This window comes from Heterocephalus glaber, unplaced genomic scaffold (genome assembly GCF_053883595.1).
Source record: "Heterocephalus glaber isolate CG9 unplaced genomic scaffold, H.glaber_assembly_v1.0 deba00001600, whole genome shotgun sequence".
Classification (NCBI taxonomy): domain Eukaryota; kingdom Metazoa; phylum Chordata; class Mammalia; order Rodentia; family Bathyergidae; genus Heterocephalus; species Heterocephalus glaber.
This window is the reverse complement of record NW_028258372.1, coordinates 12,749,408-12,777,312: the sequence shown is the minus strand read 5'-3', so window position 1 is coordinate 12,777,312 and position 27,905 is coordinate 12,749,408. Positions and strand designations below refer to the sequence as shown.

At 36.3% G+C, this 27,905-nt stretch overlaps 1 protein-coding gene across 7 annotated transcripts in view; it reads right to left on the bottom strand.

Moving 5' to 3' along the window:
* Nucleotides 1–27,905, bottom strand: part of Rabgap1l (RAB GTPase activating protein 1 like) — a 725,139-nt gene that overhangs the window by 270,766 nt on the left and 426,468 nt on the right. For all 7 annotated transcript variants that reach the window (XM_087194125.1, XM_004853402.3, XM_087194130.1 and 4 more), the window contains one exon: nt 11,868–11,942. In XM_087194125.1, coding sequence (XP_087050251.1) covers nt 11,868–11,942 — 75 coding nt within the window. The remainder of the gene's footprint in view (nt 1–11,867; nt 11,943–27,905) is intronic.

The following is a 27,905-nucleotide window of genomic DNA, read 5'->3' as shown; positions in this document are numbered from 1 at the left end:
AAATCCCTGGCCCAGTATTGGTATTTTGAGTGGGATTACATTTATAAAAATATATATATATATGTGTGTGTGTGTGTGTGTGTGTGTGTGTGTGTGTGTGTGTGTATCAGTTTAGGAAGTACAGCCAACAACAAAGGCTTTATATTTTCTAATGTCCTCTTTGGCCTACTTTTTTAGAGTACTGTAGTTTTTGTTGTAGAGGTCTTCAATTTTCTTGGTCAGAGTAATTCCTAGGTAATTTTTCTTGATTATATTGTGAATGGTATTGCTTTCCCAATTTCTCAGTGAGTTCATTGTTGGTTTACAGGGCCACTATAATTTTGTGTGTTGATTTTGTATCCTGCTACCTTGTTGAATTTATTAGTTCTAAGAGTCCTTTTGTGGAATTTTTGGGGTCTTGTATATAAAAGATCATGTTATCTGCAAACAAAGATAAGTCTGGCTTCTTCCTTGCCTATATATATATATCCCTTTTATTTCTTTCTCTTGCCTGACTGTTGTAGCTAAAGATTTAAATTCCATAGTGAACTGGAATGGTGACACTGGACATCCTGACATGAGAGGAAAGTTTTTCACTTTTTCCCCTGTTAATGTGATGCTGGCAATAGGCTTGTCCTAAATCTTTTTATCAGATTTTATGCTTTTTTTTTTAAGATATAAAGCTTAAATACTGAATCTCTCCCTTATAACCCTGTGCTCCTCACACACAGAAAATAACATTCAATTAATGTTCTTCAAAAATGAAACCATTTAAAGGTTTAAACTTTAACCAAAATGACAAATCTGTGAATATTAACTAACAATTCCAGCTTTTAATCCTTATTTTCTGAAATATAAGTATATTTGGAGGACAGTGGTAGTCTTGGGAGTTAGCATTCTTTATGTCTAACCTCAGCAATATAGTCAAGTTTTAAATTTTCATCTAATGTGTCAAATGAAAATAGAACGTTAAACCTACAAAATACCAGTCCAGATAAGATGGAATCGATACCATCTGTGAAGACTATGATCAGATTCAATAGGGCCAGGGATTTGGCTCAGTGGTGCTGCTGCCTGCCTTACAAGCGCAAGGTCCCAAGTTCAATCCCTGGTACCAAAGGGGAAAACAAAAAAAGATTCAATAAGGTGTTACAGAATCTGAGATATTATCTTATTATAAAACAGAATAAAATGAACTCCTATGAAGACAAAAAAAGAATGCTAACAAAATGAGTGAAATATGTATAGTCCTTTGGAAAGCAGAAATGCAACATTCTCTTTCTAGTTTGAAGATTAATGGGATCTCTTTAGCATGTCTACCTGGGCTTTCTGTGGTATCTCTCCTTCTCCAATTAATATTTTCATTATCAGCAGCAGTAGTCACAGTGAACATACAAATTTTTTTTAAAAACATACAAAACTTACCAAAAATATCAAAGAGTTTAAAAATGAAAACAAGTATATAAGAACTCTACAAAATAGGACTAAACAGCAAATACTGATTGACATTTACACTGTGGAGGAAATAAAAGCATTCATATATTAAGTTGTACTTCAGTTGCTTTTGAAGTTATGACAGAGCATGTTTAAAGAAGATATACCTCAGCACGGTGGCAATATCAGAGAGTAAAGGCTGACCCTGGATGTATAATATTATTCAATATAGAAATGTGATGTGAAAACATACTTTAGAAATACTAAACAATATTCATGGGCTGGGGATGCAGCTCAGTGGTGCCTCGCCTGCCTGGCAAATGCAGGTCCTGACTTTAGTTCCTGGTACTGAAAAATAAAATTAAATAAATAAAATTAAATAATATTCATTTTTTTTTTTTTTGGTACTGGGATCAAACTCAGGATCTTGTGCTTGTGAGGCAGGCGGCAGCACCACTGAGCTACATCTCTGGCTAATATTCACTTCTTGATGGTTACTAATGACTTCAATGATGGCTGAAAAATTTACTAAAAATAATAATATTATTGGCTTTCTCTACAAATGAACAGACTACTATGCTAATAATTCCAGTAACAAGTTGGCAAATAGGGGCCCTGTAGTAACATTAGCCATGTGAGGCAACAACCCATACCTCATGTAATACTAGAAAATAAATGGACTGGATCCCAACATGAAGTACACCAGTGATGCAGCAGCACACCATTATATACTATTTCTATTATATGGGTAAAATGGATAATGGTAAAGCCTCAAGAGCACAGGTAAAGTACAAAGTTGAGTATTTGTTACTTTTTCTTTTTAACATAAGCCATTTAATTGTAAGTCTGTATCATTTAATTTTTAACCCTGGCTGTGTTTTAACAAATGATTCATAAAATTCCTCAAATTTTAACAATTGGCTCTCATTAACTGGTATGATTGGGCTCCAGCACAGTTCTGAGATACACCATGATAGAGAATCAGGACTGTATTCTAAGTCCAGTGGGAAATCACTAGAGAACTTTAGGCAGATCTGATTTTTATTTTCACCGAGGTCAATTAACTGTTGTATGGAAAACAGATTAGAGGAAAGAAGATTATAAATATGTTGGTTTAGTAAGAATCTGTCACTTTTATTTTGTATGAAATTGTAATCTACAGTAAGCTACACTCAATTATTTCTCTCAAAAAAGGCTATCCAGAAACAGAAGATCAATATAGAAAATGTCCTGCAGTGGGAAAACATGATTTCGGAGTCAAAACAATAGATGTGAATACCCAGGTAAGCTTTTAGTTATTAGCTGAATGATCTTGAGCAGGCAACCTTTCAATGCCTGAATCTCTTTAGTTCTAAAACCTTAAAAATAATAATGCATTTGTATACTGTCAGAATTAAATGAAATATATGTGTATATTATTGGTAATCAATAAATGCAAATTCTCTTCCCTTTCCCTCTTTGAAAACGGACTATGTTATGCACATCACAACTACCATAGTGCTTTACACAATGGTACTCAAAAGAATAAATAAAGGAGTACCAATAAACTTAATGAAAAAAAAGAGAATAAATAAAGGCATAAGTAAAAGTTCTACCTAATTACAACTTCCAAAATTACAATTTAGACTTTACTTTTAACAGTCTGGGGCTGGGGATTTAGCTCAGCGGCACCATACTTGCCTTGCAAGCACAAGGTCCTGAGATCCATCCCTGGTACCGTACCAAAAAAAAAAAAAAAAGGCAACTTTTAACAGTCTTACTTAAGTAAAATCTTTGTATCTGTTACACTGAATTGTTAGAATATATGTTCTTAAAAGTAGCAAAAATGTGGGCTGGGGATTTAGTTCAGTGGTGCCACCACCTGCCTCACAAGCGCAAGGTCCCGAGTTCGATCACCAGTACCCCCCCCAAAAGTAGCAAAAATGTGCTGTTTTTACAGAAATAACAGTATTTCTTATGTATCACTGGGAAGAATGCCTCCTTTCCTATCCTTTTGTATAAAACCAGTGATAAACTGCACTTTTTCGGTTCTCCTTGTAGTTAGGGTATGCAGGCTCAGGGTGAATGACTGAGTTGAGTTAAACTATGCAGCACAGCTTTGCCTTTGAAATTTTACTGATCTTTTAAGGTTGATCATAAATGGAACTTAGACCATAAAGTCTTTATTACCCCCTTTAACTTTGCGAGATCTTTGCTTTCTCCAAATCCCAAAAGTCCTTGCTACATACATTAAATTATTTGCCCATCCCTAGCCTCTGTAATTTGTGTGTTTCTGAACTTCCTGCAATAGACCTTAACATACAGCCTTCAACAAGTACCCAGTGTGATGGTTGATTGACTCTTTCAATTTGAGTAAGTAAAGCCCAAATACATTGACTCAGCACAGTTCTGGGGTAGAAGACCCAACCTAGGAAGGACTATTGCCAGAATGGTATAAAAGAGAAAGAAGGAAGAATTGCTTCCGTTTTCCTTGGAGAAGCTCCAGTCTTCACTTTCACCCTGGAAGCCATCTCCTGGCTTACAGAGCAAACCCTTCAGCTTCCAGAACCAACCCTGCAGCCTTCTGGCACAGACCCTTCAGCTTTCCATCACAGACCTTTCGGCCCTGATACTGAATAGCACTGGACACTACACTGAGCTCAAGGCCTTTGACTGGATCCTCTGGATCCCCTGTGCACAGATAGACCTCTTGCACTCTTCCACACTCAACTCTGTGGGCAACCACTGGAAGACAATTTTGTAAATTCTTATATATTTGTATATCTTGTACTAAATCTGTTTTGTCTAGTAAGCACTGACTGATATACCAAGTATTAAATCATTTTTAAAAGATAACTTTAGCAAAACTCTTAAGTACATTTGCCCATAAAAATGGAGCTATGCCACATGAGTAGGGCAATCTGTTGGGTAATCCCAAAGTTTGTAGAAGTTAACAAAAACGCAGAAGGTGGCATGAGAGCTTGAAGCAAGTAGCTGCTAAATGCTGCAATATTAGCCTTGATTTCCTGTGATATTATTATAACTATAAAATATAAGGAATTTTTGAATTAACTATATTTTTTGTTGACTAGCAACTTGTCTTTAAATTAATATAAAGAAAATCAAGATCTGAGGCCCAAAACCTGGATGCACTATCAAACTTCATCTTACTACATGCAGTTTACCCATTAGGTGTGATAGCTCCCAACTTAAAAAGAAGAACATTAAAATGATGATTTAACCTATTATAGTGATTAATGTTTCATTGAGTAAGACAATCTAATTTATCATTGGTATGGAATTAGTTTAAAGTATAACAAAAAAAATTCAACAATATATTTTAAATAAAATATGAAGATGTGGGAACATGGTACATATTTAATACCCATTTTTTGCTGTGTATAGTTATTCTGTCAGGTAATTAGGCTATTACATTGGGAAAAGCAAGAGATAAACATTAAAATCTTATAATTTAAGGTATCAAACTACTATTCATGGCCCTATGAAATACAAAATGAAATACCTGTCTGGCATGCATAATCAAGCATGCTGTAATCACTGTTCTGTAGCAGATGCTGATAATGATCTGCCATCTGTGCTAATGGAGATGATCACTGAATGGAGAGCGGCTCCAGGCCTCACTGCTTATCTCCACAATGAACCATGAAACCAGGCATCTAAGCACTGCAGAAGTCTTTGAGACTCCAGTGAAGTAATGTACATCAAGATATTCTTTGAAGTAAATTTGTGTTTTGATAATTAAAAATAATTTCCAGATTTAGGATATTTTATTGTTTCACGTTCCTTTGAATGATTACTTTTTTTCTATAAAGGCAATGAACACTTCACTGATTTTCTGAAGTTTTTTCAACAAAAATGGATATTAGTCACTATTTTGAAAGTTACAGGCTCATGAGTCATTTTCTGTTTACACACAAAAAAGCAGGAGAATGAAAACTGCTAACCATTTGTTTATTTTCCCTTCCAAATGCTAAAATACATTTAAGCTGAGTATCTGTTAGCCATCAAACACAGTCATTGTAAAATATATTAATTTCCTATGTGTTATCAATTTAGAAATTAGTAGGAGCAGGGGCCAAAAGAAAATTGGCTCGGCAAATAATTATTAACTTAAATATAATACCAATAGCTATCCTTATTAAATATATTCATGATTCCATTTGATTCTCACAAAAATCCTTTGAAGTAGCTATTATTTCACATCTGGAACATGTAAAATCTAGTGAAGTTCAGAGAAGTTAAGTGGTTTGCCAATAACTATAGATCTTTTAGGTTAAGCTTGGATTTACTATCATAACTATGCTTTTTTTGTGCCACGTACAAAAGAAGTCAGACTATACTCATAAGGTATTCAATACTCACAACAACCCTAGAAGAATGATAAAATTATTTCCATTTTATAAATGGAGTACCTGAAGTTCAGTTTAGAAATCCTCCCCAAGGTCATATAACTTGATAGACATTAAACCACAATTCAAATTTAGTTACACTTCTTAACATCCTTTGAAGGGTTTCAGCTTTAAAGTGCCAGATAAGCATATGATAATAGCTAAACAGGAGAATTAAGAGAGGTTTTTTAAAAGTAAAAAGTCTTGAGTATACATTACAGGACACTAGGAAAAGTTGGGAAATGGCTCAAAAGCACTTGCAAGAATTAACTCAGAATAGGCAAATCAATGTTTCTTTTGTATTATAAGGAAAATGATTTTTAAGGACTCATTTAAAAGTATACTAAAACTCTTCTAAAGACATCAATCAAGATGATATATCTGTCTAGTATCTTATCTCCCAGTCATGTGATTTAAGAATCTTTCTTATAGGAAAACACTCTACTTTTCAGGAAAAGCTAATCTAGTCACCACTGAGATGGACTCAAGACCTGCACTGTGCCATTCAGAATACCCTAGACTCCTGGCACCCATTCTAAGACCAATTGGAGTCCTCCAGAGAGAAAAAAGAGAGAGATGGTGGTTTTTGTTTTGTTTTGTTTTGTTTTTGGTACCAGGGTTCAAACTCAGGACCTTGTGCTTGCAAGGTAGGCAGGAGAGGTGGTGTTTTAAAACTTTATTTACTTGTTTATTTTTGCAGAACTAGGGATTAAACCCGGGGGCATTCTTCCCACTGAACTACATCCCAAGCCCTTTTTATTTATTTTGGAACAGTGTCTCACTAAGTTGCCTATGATGGACTTGTAATCCTCCTGCCCCAGACTCCCAAGTAGCTGAGATTTCAGGCATGCACCATTGTGACCAGCTATTTTGCTTTATTTTTTAAATGTAGGAGTAATAGTGAAAGATGGTCCCTTTTAAATGAAGTTCCACAACTGAAAAGATCTGAAGCCAGGCCAGCCTACAGTCATGTTGTCCAGTTTATGGTCTACCGAAGTAATCAAGGCAAGAAAACTCAAAATGGGCAAAGATTCAAACACAGATTCCTGACAACAGAATATGAACTCTGGATTCCAACTACATCAAGATCATCTCAGTCCTAGAGTATCCTGTTATAAGCCAATAAATATTCTTTTATAACTTAATCTACTTTCAGTTAGTATTCTGTCATACGTGGCAGGAAGAATCTTGAATAATAATGTTACAAATACTTTTATTTGTATATATAAATAAAGAAATTTGGAAATTTCCATCTTGACATTTAGGACTCTGAGGAATCTTTATTTTCAGGAAAACTAGTAAGTAGGTATAGTTCTCATTGTTTACATCATTTAAAAAAATTATCCTAACTTGTCTTTTTAGGGGTTGTATTAAAGGATTTATATTTTAATCTTCTTTTATTCTGAAATACATAAAAGTTAAATGTACACATTAATGAAGTATTCATTATAAAGTAAAAAGCAAGTGATTATAAAGGACTCACGTAACAACACTCAGGCTAAGAAAATGTGTCAACATCCTTGAAGATCCCCATGCCCTTTTTAGTTATGGTCCCTCAGTTTCTCCCCAGAAAAATCTCTATCCTGACTAACAGTAATCACTACATGGGTATACTTTATAATTTTTTCATATATGTGATACCCTAAAAAGTTTAATTTTGCCTGTTTTTGAATTTTATATAAAATGAACTCATACCAAACGTAATCGTATACTTTCCTTTTTAACTAAGTCTTATGATGTATGTTTCATTCATAGCAACCTATAAAGCATATTACCATGTAGCATTCCGTCATACAAATATAATGCAATGTATTCATTTTAATGTTTCATTATAGATCTAATATTGGAATTCTAATAGTAGACATTTGAGCTGTTTCAATGTTTTGACTATTTAAAACATTGATCCTAGAACAAGTCTAGTTCATGTATTTTGGTGTAAACATGCAAGATATTTCACTAAGGTATTGAAGTATATCTAGGAGTAGAATTGCTAGGTATGGATCTTTTTCAGAAATAGCCAAATTGGTTTCCAAAGGAGTTTTGCCTAGTGATAGTTCTTTTTTTAAATTCAATAGTTTAAATATTCTACACTATTCAAACATAATCCTTTCTGCAGCTGGAAAGTTTCTATACATGCCAATATCAATATGTATGTGTAATTTAACCTTAAAAATAAGCATGATTTTCTGAATGTCTAAAACTAGTATTTGTTCACTTTAAAAAGAAAAATTAAAATTACTTGACAATAAATACAATAGAAAAACACACTGGGTAAAAGTTTTATATCATTTTTATAATAAATGACATATATAATGATTTATTATTCCTCCAAGTAAGCAAAAACAAATGTTGAAATGATGACATTAAGGATTATTATATATTTAATATCAAAAACAGTTGGAAACTATAATAGTTATAAGAAATCTATACTATAATGTTCTGTGCTATTCTCCAATTATAAATGATAAATTTCTCAAAATTTCATAAATAGATACAACATAAACAATTGTGATAAACAATTAGTTCTTTCAGTGCTTAAACTACCACATGTTACAAAGCTATTTTCAAGCATCTGGAGATTTCCAAGCATAAGGAGAAGCTAATTACTTTTTACAACGATTGAACACACTTTCAGTTTTGGTCTTTCTTTCCTTTTAGGTGATGAATGTGAAAGAGAAATGACCAGGGTGAGGAAAGGACAGCATCCCAAAGAGAAGCAAGCTCTGACAATGATTAATATGGGGCTTCCACAGGATGTCTATCAGGAAAAAGAAGCAATAGCTTATGTAATGGACAAAAAATTAGTCAGCAAGATCCTAACAATGTATCTCCTTGGAACAAGAGATAGTGCATTTGCTGAACTGTTTAAGATAGTCTGTATTCTACCTGTTTAAACAATGGAAACAAAAATAAAGGGGAAAAACCTTTCAGTTAAGTTCTGTTGTTCAAATTGCCTGAAGGATGGGTTGGTCACCTAATGGAATATGCTGATTAACAGGACTGTCACAAACAATGCCAATTAAAAATTAGACTGTGCTTTTCACTAATATTATGCTGAATATCAGATGTTAATCTTTCTGTTAGGATTCTAAAGGCATTTCTATATTTCAAATTATTTTTATAAGCCATGGCAACAACTGAATAATTTTATTCATGTAGAAAGTAAGAGGGGAGACTGAATTTTTGTCTGTTTTGTGATACACTTTGGTAGCTATCTTATTGGGTAAGTTTACAAAAGCTAAGTTGTCATGTGGCCCTTATTATGATAGAGTGGATAATGCAGAAAAATTCCAGGTATTTGAGTTTCCTAGTTATTTGATTGATTCTTTCTCTCCTTACAAGGCCTAGGTGTAGGATATGTTTATAAATAATTATAAATTCAAAATCAAACCTCTCAGAAATCCCAGAACAGATTTCTCAGAGATATTCTCACATAACTTTAATCAATTCATGATAACATTTTAAATAGGAGTACAGGTCAAATATGGGAAACTATGGTATATTCAAAGATTTATTTTGTTCAATGGAAAGCTGCACCACTAGCTTCTCATCAAGGTGATTATAAACATTTCTTTTAGAAGACAGATGCCTCTGAACTTGATGATCATATTCATGTCACTGCTTACAGTATCAAGTTCTTCTGAGATCAGGACCTTACTTTCAGATATTAGGTGAGTTTAATAGTGGAAAAAAGGCCCCTGACAATTTGTAACTGTAAAACACTTAATCAACACATGTCATAGTCAATAGCAAGAGTTTATAGAAAATCTCCACCACTCTGAGCCAAATTTGAGTCCTTTATTGCCAGCGTTCAAGAGAGGCTCACATCTGAAAAGTGGTTTGCAGGGTTCATTTAAGCAGCTCTTTTAGTTGGGAGTGCTCAGGGAGAAGGAGAAGCTCAAGTGGAATTTTACAGAAGCAGAAATTTGCTAAGTTAGTCAGGGGTCAGGGGATGTTTCACACAGTTCAATTGAAACAAAATATCACAGAGGTGTGGAGTATTCTGTTTACAAGGTCATAAAGATAACATACAGCTGCAGACAGCTCTACCAAATGGGACCAAGACACCCAAGGTGGGAGAGGGGGAGATGACCACCTGGAACCACTTGACCTTACACAAAAGGGAGGAGGACAGTGATGAGGTACAAAATGGACTCAGGTTGGCTATTATACATAAAGAGTCCCCCCAAAATAGGATGTGGAAATATCAAGGAAAGAAGTATACTGGAGAGAAGAAAGAGACTATCATAAAAAGATGATAATGCCACAGACAAAAAAAATCAACCTCAAAGTAACATAAGGTGAATAATCACAATAGAAACACTATGTTTTACTATTATTTGAATCAGGTTATCAGAATTAGGACAATGAATCTACTATAAATGTTTTACATTTTCAGAATGCCAAATCCAAAGGAAATACTTCAGTTTTAAACTCACTAGGCCCCTCTGCCACATTTGACACTATGCAGAAATCTGAATTTCTTCAAAAATTCTACTTCCTCATCAGCCATTTAAATGTTCGGTATTTTGGGGATTTATACCACTCTTCTTAGTATACTTATTCTTCTACTCTCATGATTCTAGCTTTGATTTCTCCCCCAGCATCAGTCTCCAGTATTCAACGCATTTCTGGATGCTTTTCTCATATGCCTCAAAATTTCCAAAACTGAATGAACTCAGAGCAAAATTTATCACCAGCTCCTGAACTTTTTCCTCCACTCAATCTCAACAGATGTATTTTCTGTCTTTGTTCAAAATATTACTCATCCAGTCACGAAAGACAGAAAACTAGACATGTCACCTCTGACCTTTCCTTTGCCAATCCATCTACAAAATCTATCAATTTTGCCTTCTGAATGTTTTATAATTCTGCTTATTATCTCTGGGTCTCAATTTCATTTACACTGATATTTTCTAACTTGTCTTTCTATTGCTATTTGCTCTCTCCAATTCTACCCTCTAAATGAGTATAACAAGAATTTTTCTGAAATGAATGTCTGACTATATCATCCCCTTGCTTCAAACCAATACATGACTCATTAGCTTTCGAAGAAAGCCCATATTTTTGACATGTTTACACAATCTTCATAATTTGGTCTCCATCTATCTCATCATTTTTACCTCAAACCACTTCCTCCACATAATTCCTTTAGTAAACAGTAATTCCACATTGTTCCCTTTGTATACACCATCCTTTTGTTTCCATACATTTGCTCTTGTTCTTCTTGTCTAGAATTTTCTACTCTCTCTCTCTCTCTCTCTCTCTCTCTCTCTCTCTCTGTTTCTCCTCTTGCCTTCCCAACCTCTACTATTTATGTCTTGGCTATTCAGCCACCTCTTCCAGAAAGTTTTCTTTTTCTGAAAGCTTTGGAAGAATCAGGTTGGGAAATATTCCTCTCTATTTTCTTACCTTATGTTTCACTTGTTTTTTTTAGCACACTATAAGTCCTCTAGCAAGCATATATTACTTTTGTAATCAGAAAAATCAATAACAACACAGAAAAGAGAATAAAATAAGTTTGTACCTACATCATTTGTACCCCATTCTGGACTGTAAGATGTTTGAGAAGACAAATTATAAATGATTCATCTTGTAATCATATTCCCTAGCCCATTACCTAGCAACTGATGCTCAATAAAGATCCTGTTAATGACTGAGAGGAAAAGACAGTATATAAAAATAAAACACAGAAAACATAAAAGACTTCCTTTCCATAATATAGTAGTACATACTAGTCCAACTTTTCTGGGCAGTTACACTGACTTCTTTATCCTAGAGTGTTCCAGTTTAAAATAACTTCAAACGTGTTCACTTTGGCAGCACATATACTAAAATAACTTCAAATAAGCAATTTTAATTAATTAATTCTCTTTAAAATTAATTATCTTTACAAATTGCCCTGTACTTGACATTAGATCTCTTTATCAACCAAGGTACATTTTTAAAAAGATATGCCATGTGTAATCTTTACCAGGTAAACTGAAAATCAGAAGGAAATTTAAAAAAGTAGAAAATAAAATAAACGTGGTAGCATTGTTACTTAGCACATGGAAAATTACTTACATGCAACAGCAATACAGCAGCAAGAAAAGACTGTCCTTGACAGTACCCAATGTCTTCATCATACACAGAATATGCCTAGAGAAAAGATGGAGAAAAAGAAATACTGTAAACATTCGTAGCTTTTAACCTAAGTACTAGCTCATATCAGCTTCCTGCTTGTGCCTGTCCTTGGGCTGTCCACTGCAATTCCACTGAGTTTTTGTTTGTTTGTTTGTTTTTTGTTTTTTGTTTTCCTTTTGGTACTGGGAATCAAATTAAGGGCCTAGAGGTTGCCAGGCTGGTACTGCACCGCTGAGCTACATCCCCGGCCCTCCACTGATTTTTTAAATTTAAATTTCTGTAACACTGGAACAGCAGGATCCCCCAAAGAGGCTGTGCTTTCCTAAAGCAGTCCTAGATGTCCCATTATCCAAGTTCATCATTAGAATTTAAAAATAGAGACAGGCTCAGAGCTTTGAAGTTAATTTTAAAAGCTCCAATATCATTTGAGGTTAAGTATTTGAGACCATGAGAGGCAAAAGGCCATAAGCAAAGGGTGGGGAAGGGCATAGGGCTTCTAGGTTGTTATAAAATTCTAAGACTTCCCTCTAGAAAGAAGTCTTAAAGCTCCTGAAAGTGTAGTGAAGCTCCACTTTTTTGAGAGACAAAAAACAAACCCACCAAACTTCTGGAAGTTCTCAAAGACTTTAGAACTTCTTTACAGTGTAAGTAGGACAAATATAGAGAGAAGTGTTAGTCTTGATGCCATACTCATTTTGCTCAATATTAACATAAGCCATTTTCTATAAGGCTAAGGAGGAAAAATGGCTTCTCTCACCTATAAATGCTGGAGCAAGACAGAACTATTTAGCACTGCCTGGGCTTTTTACAGAATGGTTGAAAGTGCCACGTGCCCATCTATCCCACTACTGCAGGTGCTCTAGCTATTCCACATTGCTAATAGGTCAACTGGAATTAGCCAAATCCCTGACCATTCGTGGGAAATACAACACTCTTTGGGAAATACAATCATACCATTCACCTCTTTGTCTCCAGAGGAAACGAAATAAAGTTGTATGTTTAGTGTTCTACCACTGTGCTGCATCCCCAGCCCTAGGGAACTCTTGATTAATTTTAAGAATTTTTCTAAAAAAATATGACTTATAATCAATGAGAGTCTATATTTTAATGGCATAATTTCTTGAGTGGGGACATTATGTAATCCCACTGTTGGGGAATGCCCCCCTCCCCCGAGAGTCTCACTCTGTAACTGAGGCTGGTTTGAACTCACTATGTGGCCTAGGCTGGCCTCAATCTCAGCTTCCTGAGTGCTAGGATTACAGGTGTGCTCTATCACACCCGGCAGTTCAAAAATTCTTTTTTTTTTTTTTTTTTTTGGTACTGGGGATCAAACTCGGGTCCTTGCACTTGCGAGGCAGGCGACGGAACCACTGGGCTAAATTCCTGGCCCAACTCGAAAATTCTTTTCATACCTCTCTGCAGTCAAATAGCTCCACTCTAAGATTCTACTGATCTGATTATTATATAATATATTGGTTTGCATCTTTTAGAATTTCATGTAAATGCAATCATATAGCTTGTACTCTTTTGTGTCTGGCTTCTTTTACTCAGCATAATGTTTCTGAAATGCTTCCATGTTGTGTATGTCAGAACTTTATTCTTTTTCACTGTTGAGTGGTATTTCACTGCAAAAATATAGCCTAGTTTACTCAAATTTTGTTTCCAGTTTTTTTCTAATGTTTTCATTAGACTTTGGTTTTATTTTTTCTTTAGTTTATGTGTTTTCTATTTCTTGATTTCTATTACTTATTATTTCTTTTCTTCTATTTACTGAGGAGTGGCTGTGAACTATGGCACACATGCCACAACAGGATATTTGTTATCACTGAAAGCTCTAAAAGGTTTGCCGTCACTGATTTAGAGTATTCTTCATTTTCTAGCTTATTACAAATAGAAACTTAAGTCGTCCTTGTAATATAGACATAGAAAGCCATAAATTTCTAATTTCTTGAAATCTCATAAAAATAGTATGGATGATGGTGCCAATACTTGCCACCTGTCACCATCCTAAACATTACAGGTCAGTGGAGAGGCACAGGCCTGGCTCCTTCAAAACTCAATTGATTTCACCACAGAAGTGTTTGTGAAGATCTGTGAAATCCCAACTCTAAAACCCATAGTACCAGAGGGAGAAATTGGTTCTCCTGTATAGGCAAGAGTCCAATGAGAAAGAGACAAATTTCTTCATTCACATATATGCTCCTCAAATAATTCCTTTATACTTTTAAATTACGGATCTTTTCACTCAGAAGTTGAAATTCCAAAGTTTAAAATATTTGATCAGGGCCAGGGATTTAGCTCAGTGGTTCCAGCGCCTGCCTCGAAAGTGCAAGGTCCTGAGTTCGATCCCTGGTACCAAAAAAAATAATAATAATAATTAAAAAATACAATATTTGATCAGCTCCTTCAACCCAGGAATAAAATACCAATAATAAATTTCCTGAGAAAGAAAGTAGGGAAACAATACCTTTTACAATAGCATCAAGAAAAATCAAATACCTAGGAATTAACCTAACCAGGGAAGTGAAAGACCTCTACAATGAAAACTGAATTACTCTGAAAATGGAGGTCAAAGAGGACAACAGGAAATGGTTCTGCCTATTCTTGGATAGCCAGAACCAAGTCAAAATGGCCATACTTCCAAAACAGATATACAGATTTGACACAATCTTAATCAAAATGCCAATAGCATTCCTTACAGAATTAGAGAAAAGAATCCTAAAATTCATATAGAGCCAGAACAGACCTAGAATAGCAAAACTAATTCTGGACAAGGAAGGGAGCATCACAATCTCAAATTTCAAGTTATACTACAAAGCTACGCTGATAAAAACAGCATGGTATTGACGGGGGGGGGAATATTATCTTTGACAAAGGGGCCAGATTCCTTTACTGAGGGAAAGATAACCTCTTTAACAAATGCTGAGAAAAGTAGCTACTTGCATGCAGAACATTGGTTCTACACACATATCTATCATTATGTACTAAACTAAAATCAAAATGGATCAAAGATACAATATTAAAATAGAAACAATCTGCTTGAAGATAAAATAGGTAAAACTCTTAAAGACAAAGGCCTCCTCAGGGACTTTTTGAGCTGAACCACAGCTGCACAAAAGATAACACCAAGAATCAACAAATAGGATTATACCAAATTAAAAAGCTTCTGCAAAGGAAACAACCAACAGATGAAGAGACAGCCTACGGAATGGGAAAAATTTTTGCCAGCTATTTCTTGGACATAGCACTAATATCCAGAATGAAGAACTCAAAAAATTAACCCTCCCCCAGAATAAAAGACCAGACAAACAATGAGCAACAAAGATGAACAGATACTTCTCAGAAGAAGACATACAAATGGCTTAAAAAAATACATTCAACATTTCTGGCCATTAGAAAAATGCAAATTAAAACAACACTCAGATTCTATCTTTTACCAGAAAGAATATCTATCACCAAGAAATTGGATAACAGCAAATGCCTGAGAGGCTATTTGTGTATGTGTGTGGGAGAGGGGGTTTCTTCACTGATGGTGGGAATGTAAACTAGTAAAACCACTGTGGAACTCAGTATAGAAATTCCTCAAAAAAATTAAAATTACAAATTCCATTTACCCAGCTATTCCCCTTCTAGGTGTCTTCCTAAAAGAGTTAAAATCATCATATTACAGGGATACATGCCATTGTGGTCAGGGTTTTACAAATACAGGACACATAATTTATAGGATTATTTTATAATAGTCACCCAAAAAGTCAAATACAGAGGACTGCAAGAGACTAGACACCCACTGCAGACCCAAAGAATCCAGCCAAGGGCCTGGATCCCATAGCAATATCCCGCACAAGTACAGCTGAAGGCCTACAGTCCAAGACAATGTCCTCCATGAGTCCGTCAGAGGCCTAGAGCCCACAGCAATGTTTCATGCAAGTCCACATTGAAGATCTGCACTGGGAAGGCCCAAAGATCGGTGGTGAAAGGCAGAAAACCACCTGTGCCAGTGGTTTGGTGAAGGCTGAGGGATCTACATTGGTGCTAAGTGATGCTCGTGATGAAGATTAGAGCTCCCATGATGAGAACAACAGCCACTCCCAGCGACACCAAGGCCCCAAGCTCCTCCTCTGATGAGAAAAGCCAAGTTCGCATCAGGAAAACCAACCACAGCAAGCTTCTCCTAGAAAATCAACAGCCCACAATCTTCCCCTCCAGTTCTCTTTTTATGCCACTGGCAACAATCCTCGGGTGGGTTTTCCACTCCCAACCATGCTGTTCACTTCAGCTGGGCATTCTAAGTTGACCATTAGTTAATCGACCACACATGCATACACATGTTCATAGAAGCACAATTCACAATAGCTAAATGTTGGAAGCAGCCTCTATGTTCATCGACAGATGAATGGATACAGAAAATGTGGTATTTATACACATTGGAGTAATACTCTTCCGTAAAGAAGGGTAAACTTGAGCTATCTGTAGAAAAAGGGATGTACATTAAGACTGAAATGTTAAGTGAAATAAATCAGACACATAAACATAAATATTGCATGGTTTCTATATGAGAAACCTAAAATATAAATAAAGAACAAAATAAAAGATAACAGGAAAAAAAGAGGGGAATGGAGGGTAAAAAAATGCAGCTAGGTAGGCAGGGAGAAGAAGGGGACTTACAAAGAATTAATACGTGTTATGTACAGATATCAACTCCTAACTATAAATGTAATCATTGTGTACTGTAAACACGTATGAATAAAAAAGAAAAACTTTTGAAAAAAATTCAAATATGATCACTTATAAGCAATGATTTAGTTCTTTTTAAAATAAATCATGTTTATTGAAGTACAATTTACATATGGTATTTCAACTTTTGATCAATTTTTTGAGAAATACTATTATTTCTGTTGAAGATAAATTCTTCAAGAGTCTTTCAGTTCTGTCCCTGTATGCAGCCAAATAATGAGGAAGCAAAATACTTTACTCCATAGAACTATGTTTACTAATAACTGACTTTACATATTCAGCCCTTCAGACACAAACTCAACTGCAGAACCTGTATCCATACAGGAATAATCCATAGGCAGATGTTAGGCATCTTTTATAAAGGCACACTAAAGTCACTGTTCACCTATTACCCCAAATTCCCACGCCTGGGATAACCAAGTAACCCTGTGGTCCTCCAAAATTAGTAATAGCATCAGCTTCACTTTCAAAAGTTTCTCAATTAGGGTGGTAAGTAGTGAAGCCATCCAGTGCCATATATGGTGGAGCATGCCTGTAATCCCAGCACTCAGGAGGCTGAGTCAGGAGGATCGCTGTGAGTTCAAGGCCAGCCTGTGCTACATACTGAACTCAAGCCAGCTGAACTACACAGCTAGACTCTGTCTCAAAAAAAAAAAAAAAAAAAAAGAGTGAAACCGTCCGATCCACATTAGGACCCTATACAATAAAGTCCTCTAATTTTGTACCTAAAAATTTGTACCACAATTTTTAAAGTATATGCTGAGATTATAATATTTTACATTTTAGCATTTCCTTTTAGCCTTAACTGCCAGAAATTAATAATCCAATACATTATTCAACTCTAGGAAACAGCTCATCTCTTCTATCTTATATGTTTACCTACTTTACATAAATTTTAATTTTGTAAACTCTCAAGTTTTTCAGTAAGTAAAAGGGCATTCACTCAATAAAAAATCATATTATAGTATACTGTCCTCTTTTAACCTTCATCTGCTAATGATATTACCACACTCCTCTAATGAGAAAACACAGATCACTGGAATCATTATTTAATAAATTAGAAAGAAGCTTTTCTTCATTATCACCGATTTCCAGAGCCCTGCCTAATTTTAAAAACTGAAAGTTCAACTGGAATCTTTTATTTCTTTCTCTTTGATTTACATTTCTCATGGTTTAATTTGTAGTTTTATTCAGAGAGAGAGAGAGACTGACTCTGTGTGTGTGTGTGTGTGTGTGTGTGTGTACTGGAGATCAAAAGACTACAGAGAATGCAGAAAGAAAAAAAGAGGCAGGGTTTTAATCCTATCCTTATTTGGAGAATTTCTTCTTATAAGGTGCTCTGTCACTTACTTTTCCATTAACTAGGAACTCCAAGGGTTGTTCATGAGAGATCTGTTACGAAAATGATAAATATATTCTCAGAGCTTCCCCTTCCCCATGAGAGATGACTAAGTTGAGGACTCCTTAAAACTATGGGTCTCCAAAAGGCAATAATGCTCATCAACACTATATAATTTTCCAAATCTCAATAAATATTAAATATATTTGCATAAAAAGACATCAAGGAGTTTGCAAGTACAGTAAAAAGTCCACAGTGAGAGCAGTGCTGACAGATATATAGAAGATCAGAGAGAAAGGGTCAGGAGCTAAGTAAGTCACAGTGCAGGGAGTAGAATTACAGGCAAGGAGAGCACTGAAGTCAAGGACATGTCTTCACCCTAAAAAAGTGGGTATGATCATAATTGTTACAATATTGGCCTCGTGTTCTTAGCAGAAGAATATAGAGATTCTTTAGACATAATGCAGGGGAAGAGGATATACAAAGGCACTAAAAAGTATGATGTATTTATAATATGCCAGATTCTGTGCGAAGTGCTCTTCTGTGTTGTTTTTATCCTGACAAAGTTTTATGTGATGAGAAAAAGTGAAGTTCAAAGAGGACTGCTAACTTGGGCAAAGTCACATAGCTAGTACATGACAGAATGAAGATTTTAATTAAATCTGTCTGAATGCAGAACCTTAATGCTTTTACTATATTACATAGACTGTGCGGAATTATTCTTCTTAGATATTTATGTGTTTGTGTACATAGAAGATGGAAGAAGCTCCATTCTGTGAGCGAGTTTGTGGTCTATTTTGGACAATGACCTGTGTGCAGCTGAAAAGAATGTGTATTCTGATTTTCTGGGGTGGAACACTGTAAACATCTGTTAAGTTCATTTGTTCAAGAGTTCAATTGAGTTCTAGTATTTCGTTGCTTATTTTTTGTCTAGTTGATCTATCTATTTATGACAGTGGGGTATTGAGGTGCCCCACTACTATTGTATTAGTGCTTATTTGATTTTTCATGTCCATTAGTATTTGTTTTATATAGTTGGGCACACTAGTGTTTGGTACATAGATATTTATGATTGTCATCTCTTCCTCTTGGAGTGTTCCCTTTACAAGGATGTAGTGTTCTTCTTTGTCTCTCTTAATCAGTGTTGGTTTGAAATCCATTTGATCTGCAAAGAGGACAGCTATTCGGTTTTTTTCAGGTTCCTGTCACATGGAGTATTGTTTTCCACCCTCTGACTTTCAGTCTATGAGTTTCTTTTTGAATTAAGTGTGTTTCTTGTATGCAGCATACTGTTGGATTTTGCTTCTTGACTCATTCTCCCAGTCTATTTCTTTTGATTGGTGAATTGAGACCATTAACATTGATGGTTATAACTGATACATATTGACTTATCATTGTCATGACTTTTTCTTTTTGTTGGATTCTCCCCCTTTGCTTTAATTTCTTGTCATACCTTATGGATTCATTCTGCTGGGCTTCCTGGGGTTAGGTGTTCCATTCTGACTAGCCTTTGAGTTCAATAAAAATGGAAAAAAGGACTCCATATCCTCAAGGAGAAATGATAATCTGATCAAGAGTAGCTTAATCCTTTTCATTTTGTGTCTTCTACATTTAGCAAAAAGGGACTTTGTATTTATTTACATGATATATTTATTGCCAGGCTAAAATTTAGGCATAAAAATATACAATGGGTAAGGCTTAATCTTGTTGGTACCATGATGTAAGTTCTCCTTAATAAAATAAATATGGAGGATACTTAATGTGTTTGCTTCAGCCGCACATATACCAAAATGGAAAGACATCTGACATTTTTGCCTTGGAAGTAATTATTACCCACTGATAGGAATGGCAATGGTGTTAGTTTTTTTTGTTTTATACCAGGGATCAAACTTGGGAGCTTGCACTTGCAAGGCAGGTGGCAGTACCACTGAGCTTTCTGTCACTGTGACAAAATATCTTAGAAAAACAACTTAAATGAGGAAAGGTTTAGATTCTGAGGTTTTAATTCATGTTGACCTGGCTCCATTGTTTCTGGGTCTGTGGTAAAGCAGGACATTATGATGGAAAGCGTTGTGAGCAAAGTTGCTCACCTCATTGTGGCCAGGAAGGAGAGATGGGAAAGTGAGGGAGACGGAGGGACATGTGTGCGCGCATGCACACACACACACACACACACAAAACAAGTGTCCTCCTTCTGCTTTTGTTCCATCCAGGCCCCAGTCTATTGAATGATGAAGGGTGTCACCCACTTTCAGGGTATGTCTCCCCCTCAGTTTGTTGTCCCACATGCTAAATGTCTCTGGAAACATCCTCAGATCAACACCCTGAAATGTACTTTACTAATTTCCTAGATGTTTCTCAACTCAATCAAGTTGATAATCAGAATTAATCATCACCTTAACCTTGAAAATTAATTTCTAACAGAAAGTTGGACTTTCTTAGCCAACCTCAAACACACAATAATGGCTATTGCTCTCAGAAATCATTAAGGAATGTCTTTAGTCTTAGTACTAGAGTAGGTCTGTTTTATTTTTGTTGCTGGGGATCAAATCCAGAGCTTTGCACATGCCAGAAAAATGCTCTACCAATAAGCCACATCCCCAACTCAGACACAAATATTTATTTACAACTCTCTTTCCTCTCAATCACTCTCAAACTTTTAGTAGGAAGCACAGAAAATACTGCATGGGACATTTCTCCTAAGGCCCTAAAATGGAAATATACAGTATCAGCACACTTAACAACTTAAATATGAGAGAAGATTCGCGGGAAGAATGAAAGAGATAAAGATGTTCTTTAACCAGAGAGACAGGCTGCTATGTGGGCCTACAAGAATGGGTCAAACTTCTAAAACAGATTGCTGTTTAGCTCCTTGGCACTGCTAAAGTTACCAAAATATTTGCTAATTTACTGGCTATTGATAAAAAAGTAATTAAGCTTACCAGCTTTAACTGTGACATGTAGATGTGTCTCCATATTCTAACATAAATACTGAGCTGTCATGATTTGTTCAGTACAAATCTAAGAGCAACACTGAGGACAATAGTAACATGGACCTTGATCTCCCTTTAAAAAGAGTCTGATATTTATGTAAAGCATTCAGCCATTTATTACACAAACTTCTCCAACTATCACCCACAATGAGCTGCTGTAAACACGATGACAAAGCAAAAATAAATAAATAAATTAATTAATTAATTAATTAAATCAATCTTTGGGTTGTTCTTCTTGACACGAGTAGCCCTTAAACTAGGATGTCAGAAGAACAACGTGGTATAAAATATGTGTGATAAATTTATGGACAAAATGAGATCTGTTCTTACACAATCTGGGAGACAAAAAGAGATACTAAGAGAAAAGCTATTTTTAAGTAAGGCCACAATGAGCTAAATGAAAAGAAGTTACAGAGTAACAAGAATCATAATACACTGGTTGTCTAAAAGAAATGAGGGTAACATTTAAAGAAAGATTATTTAATATAGTATTTAAGAATAAAATTGGTTTTCAAAGAATTCTTTACCATTAATTTCTCTATCTGTTAAATAATTACTAACATTTACTTATTAATAAGTGCTACTTACTTTCCAAGTGTTTATATATATTAATTTATTATTTATCTTTACAACAACACTGTAGGGTAAAAACTATTATTTATCCCCATTTTACAGTTGGAGAGACAAAGGCACAATTAAGTTAAATAACTTGTTCAAGGTCCCCTGTTAGAAAGCACTGGAGCCAGAATTCAAACTGAGGCAGTCCAGTTGCAGAGCCCTCTTTGCTACTGTCTGTATCGTATTTGGCTTCTGGGTATCTGGATCTTAATGATTGTTGACATGTCACCAAATTCAGGTGAATGATTATAGAACCTAAATTACTCTTTGATATGCACTCTGTAAATATTCATAAATTAAACATACAGGAAGAGGAAAGCCAGCAAGAAAGTAAACTACAATTGGGACCCCAGGTAACCCATAGACTGCAACTAGAGAATAGGAAAGCCCATAACACAAAAACAGGCAATCTAGGGCTGGGGATTTAGCTCAGTAGTTCTGCCGCCTGCCTTGCAAGATCAAGGTCCCGAATTCAATCCCCAGTACCAAAACAAAAAAAACACAAAACAGGCAATCCCTCCCCTCCATCATCCTCCCAAACACTGGGGAACAGTGTGTCCATGCAGCATCTTACACACTGCCCACAACTCAGCATCAACAAGGAGCCCCATGCAATAGACAGCGAATGTCTGAACACTGTGAACAGTGGGCAGGTCTGAGCTCCCTGATAACATCCCTGTAGACAAAGAAGGGGAGAGATTCAACAAAGCTAGTCCAGAATGAGCACTTTCCTATTGTTTCCCCAAACACTAGAATGATATGAGACAGCGTGAAATCCTGCCCACCATCCCACATAGGTAAAGAGGTCTTCTGCAACTGTAGGAACTGCACCAAGTTCTGTGGGTTGCAAAGCAGAGCTCTTGAGTCAGGTACCAGAGACAGATACAGCTCTGACTCCAAAGGAACAGAAAGAGTCTGCTGGAGCAGAAGGCTTTTGGTCATACAGGGGCATGAGTACTCTGGAGGGAGAGCAAGGACTCAAGGGTAAACAAGAGAGAGACAATGAAGCCAAAAAACCACAAAAAACTGATGCAATGAATACATTCAGCAGGGCGAGTAGTTAAACAAAAAGGAAAAAATAAAGGAATGAACACAAAAATTATGCAATGAGAGGAATAAGTGAATATTGTTCAGAAATAATTTTCAATATAAATAGTCTCAATTTCTCAACTAAAAGACACAGATTGGCAGACTGGAAAAAGAAACAAAACCCAACAATTTGCTGCACTTAAGAGACACACCTAATCCAAAAAGAAATTAACAGACTAAAAATCAAAGGATGGAAAACAATACTATATGCAATGGGAGCCTGAAAGCAAGCCAGGTAGCAACCTATTCTCAGACAAAATAGATGCTAACCTATAACTGATCAGAAGAGGCAAAGAAGGTCACTACATATTAGTTAAGGGAATAATTCAACAGGAAAAGATAACAACTATAAATATATATACACCCAATTCCAGTATACTCATAAAACAAACACTACGGGATATAACAGACGAAATAAAAACCAACACAATAGTGGGGGAACTCAACACACCACTTTTACAAGTAATCAACAAAGAAATATGAGAGGCAAAAAAAAATCAACAAAGAAATACCAGAGCTGAACCACACCTTCTAACAAATGGACTTAACAGATTCCTACGGGATATTCTACCAGACTACAATAGAATACACATTTTTCTCAGCACAGTTTCCCCCGCAATAGACCACATACTAGCCCATAAATCTTGCTTAAATACAAATCAATCTAAATTTATCCCATGCATACTATCAGATAATAGCACAACAAAACTAGAAATCAATCAGAAAAGAAATCACAGAAATTTTATAAACACCTGGAAATTATAGTCCTGAATACTCAATGGGCCACAGAAGAAATCAAGGAAGAAATTAAACAATTCTAGAATCAAGTGAAAACATCATTATACCATACTAGAACTTATGAGACACAGTGAAAGCAGTCCTAATAGGGTCCTACAAAACCAAGAATGGTGCAAACCCAAACTTAGTACAAGGAATAAAATCATAAAGATCAGAGCTTCAGAGCTGAAATTAATGAAATTGAAACTGAAAGAAAAAGAATTAATGAATTGTGACCTAGTTCTTCAAAAGAATAAACAAAATAGAAAAACCCTTGGCCAAACATAACCAAAGAAGGAAAGAAAAAAATGTATCAATGCAATTAGAAAAGAAAAAGACAAAATCACAACAGATTCCGCTGAAATCAGAAAATCATTAGTAACAACTATGAAAAATTATATTCCAAACACTCAGAGAATTTGGGAAGAAATGGACAGGTTCCTAGAAACATATGAATTACCAAAACTGAACTGAGAAGACACAAAAATCCTGAACACTCCAATAACAGACAATGAAATTAAGGCAGTAATAAACTACTGAGAAAAGCCCAGGACTCAATGGATTTACTGCTGAATTCTACAAGAATTTCAGGGATGATTTAACACCAATATCCCTCAAACTCTTAAATGAATTTGAAAGGGAAAGAGTACTTCCAAACTTATTCATGGAATCCAACCTTACCCTAATTCCAAAACCAGACAAGGACAAACCTAAAAAGGAAAACTTTATGCCATGAAAACAGATGCAAAAATCTGCAGCAAGATACTGGCAAACAGAATGCAACAAATCATCAAAAAGATCATACATCATGATCAAGCAGGCCTCATTCCAGCGATGCAAGGATGGTTTAACATACGTAAGTTAAGAAACTTAATACATCACATAAATGTAAGCAAAAACAAAATTGACATCATCACTTGAATAGATTTTTATAAGTCTTTGACAAAATCCAACATACTTTTGTGACAAAAAGAAAAAAAATGAAGAAAATACGAATAGAAAAACCTTATCTCAAGCTACTTCTCTGACAGAAGACTAATACCTAGAATATAGAAAGAACTAAAAAAATTACACCCTTCCAAATAAAACACCCAATTCAAAAATGGGCAACTGAAATAAATATGCATTTTTCAGAAGGAGTATGAATGGCCAATAACTACATGGAAAAAATGCTCACCCAAGGCTATCACAGAAATGCAAATTAATAAAACCTTTACATTGCATCTTACTTCAAAAAGAATGGATAATATAAAAAATCATATAATAACAAATGCTGACAAGGCTGCTGGAAAAAAAGGTATCCTTCTGCATTGTTCGTCAGAATAGAAACTGGTACAATCAGTATGGAAATTCCTCAAAAAACTAACACTAGAAATTCCATTTGACTCAGCTATTTCCCTTCCAGGTATCTTCCCAAAAGAATTAAAAATATCATACCACAGTGATTCATGCATACCCATGTTCATAGCAGCACAACTCCTAATAGATAAATCTTTGAAGTGGTCTATACATCAATCAGCAGATGAATGGATAAAAAATGTGGTATATATATACAACACAGTACTACTCTGCCATAAAGAAGGATAAATTTGAGCCATTTGTAGGAAAATGGCTGCACCTGTAGACTATAATATTGAGTGAAATAGGAAGCTCCCCGCCTCCATCCCAGGCTCCTAGGGCAGAGAAGCTCAGCTGGTCCCAGCATCCACAAAGAAGCTCCCCAGCTGCCATCCTAGGCTCCTAAGACAGAGAAGCTCAGCGGGTCCCAGAACACAGAAGGAAGCTCCCTGCCTCCATCCCAGGCTCCTAGGGCAGAGAAGCTCAGCCGGTCCCAGCACCCAGAAGGAAGCTCCCCCACCACCATCCCAAGCTCCTAGGGCAGAGAAGGCGAGTGGCATGGGCGCCAGAAGCACCCCCCCTCCCCCGTGGAAATGAGAAAATACATAAACAAGCCTCAAAACCAGACTTCCAGATCACCTACAGCAACCCCAAAGGGAAACGAGATGGAACAATCTGATATACTTTCTTTAATAGGTGCTACTCATATTTTATATTTCCTCCAGAGTTAGTTTCATTAATTGGTCTTCCAAGTTACTTCTTAGAAGTTGTCAAATTTATTTCAAAACAGATTTTTGAAATATGCTTTCTATATCCTTTTCAATTCTGTAAAATCTATGGTAATGTCTCCTAGATCTTAATATTGTAATTCTAAAAATGTATAACTGATATTGTGTAACAGGAAGAAAAGGCCTAAAACACCAGGGGAATTGGGAGGGGTAGGGGAAGAGAAAAAAGGGAAAGGAAAAAATATGAGAAGAGGAAAAAAATGCAAACAAGGTCTTTGCAAATAGGGAAGGGTGGAGGGGTTGAAGGGAGGGCAAGGGAAGGGGAAAAATAATAAGAACCAAGAGACTCATGTAATGGCACAAGATCACAATGATGAATGTAACTGTATTTTATACCTTAAATGTACCAATAAAGTTAATGGGGAAAAAAAATAAAATAAAAAATAAAATCCATAACAGACATTAAAAAAAAATTAAGTGAAGTAAATCAGATATATAAGCTTAATTATCACATAACTTCTTTTTTATGAGCAACTAAAAGTATGAATAAAAATAAAAGACAATAGGAAACAGGGAGCGAGATCTTTTGCAAATAGGAAGGAGATCTAGAGAAGGAGGGAGGGAGTGGGATAGGGGAATAAAAAGAATTAAGATATGTTACATACATGGACCCTACTCCCTAAAATGAATATAGAAATTATGTACTGCAACATGTGCTTAATAAAACATACATAGACCGAGGTCCCGAGTTGCGTGGAACACACCGAATCAGCCCACTGCAGACAGGCAGGTCTGCGCACGCCCTACCAAGGTCATGAGTCATGCAAAACACGCGGAATCACCCACTGCAGACAGGCAGGTCTGCGGACACCCTACCGAGTTCCCAAGTCACATGGAACACGCCGAATCAGCCGGTGCCCCGGCAACAATCCACTGGACCCCCTCCCCCGTTCCTCTACCTGTGGAACCAGGTACCTAGTTCCACACTACAAAGATGCAGAGGACACCAGACCACCAGACCAGGTACTGAGTCCCGCTGCTCCCGGCCCAGAGGTAGGGGCTTCTGAGCCGCCGTCCCACTGCTCCTGGTCCAGAGGAAGGGGCTTCCCGGTCACCATCCCTCCTGCTGCTCTCAGCCCAGAGGAAAGGGCTTTTGTGCCACCTTCTGTCCCGCCGCTCCTGGCCCAGAGAAAGGGGCTTCCAGGCCACCATCCCTCCAGCTACTCCCGGCCCAGAGGTAGGGGCATCTGAGCCGCCATCCCACTGCTCCTGGACCAGAGGAAGGGGCTTCCTGGCCATCATCCCTCTCGCTGCTCCCAGCCCACAGGAAAGAGCTTTTGTGCCACCATCCCTACCGCTGCTCCCGGGCCCTGTCCCACCTCTCCCAGGTCAGGGAGTTAATCCGTGCAGGCGCCAACAGTGCCCCCTGCTAGTCGAAATGAGAAAACATGTAAATAAGTCTCAAAACCAGACTTCCAGATCACCTACAGCAACCCCAAAGGGAAATGAGATGGAACACTCTGATACTCAACCACCTGGACACACTGAACTGGCAACAAAAGGGGATCTGGAAAAAATGAAATCAGAAATAATTTCTCAGATAACAGGAGAAATTGTGCTCCTAGTGCAAGACATGATTAATAAATCTAGAGAGGAGCTCAGGAACATGATGGAATCCCAACATAAGAAACAAATGGAATCCATAAAACAGATGCCAATAGATTTCCAGGACATGAAAAACTCCACTGAAAGTCTACACAGCAGAATGAGCCAATGTGAGGACAGAATTTCAGATAAAGAAGATAAGATGGCAATTAATGACCAGGAAAAGAAAAATTGCTTCAAAATTATAAGGGAACATGAGAAATCAATCCAGCACCTGCTAGATGATGCAAAGAAGAATAACATAAGACTGACTGGAGTCAATGAAGAAACAGGAGAAAATGCAGATGACATAAAAAAATCTCTTCACAGAAATGATGGCAGAAAACTTCCCAAAAAGGGGAAAAGAGCTTGACATACAGATAAGTGAGGCATATAGGACTCCAAATAGCCTTGATCAAAAAAAACGAAACATAGGCATATAATTGTTAAGATTCCAGAAACTCAACAGAAGAACAAAGTTCTACAAGCAGTTAGAGAAAAGAAACAAATCACATACAAAGGAAAGCCCATCAGAATCACAGCAGACTTCTCAACACAAACCATCAAGGCAAGAAGAGCTTGGAGTGACATATTCCAAGCCCTAAAAGAAAACAGCCTCCAACCCAGATTGATGTACCCTGCAAAACTATCTTTCAAAACTGATGGAGAAATAAGATACTTTCATGACAAAGAGCACCTTAGGAACTTCGTGAATACC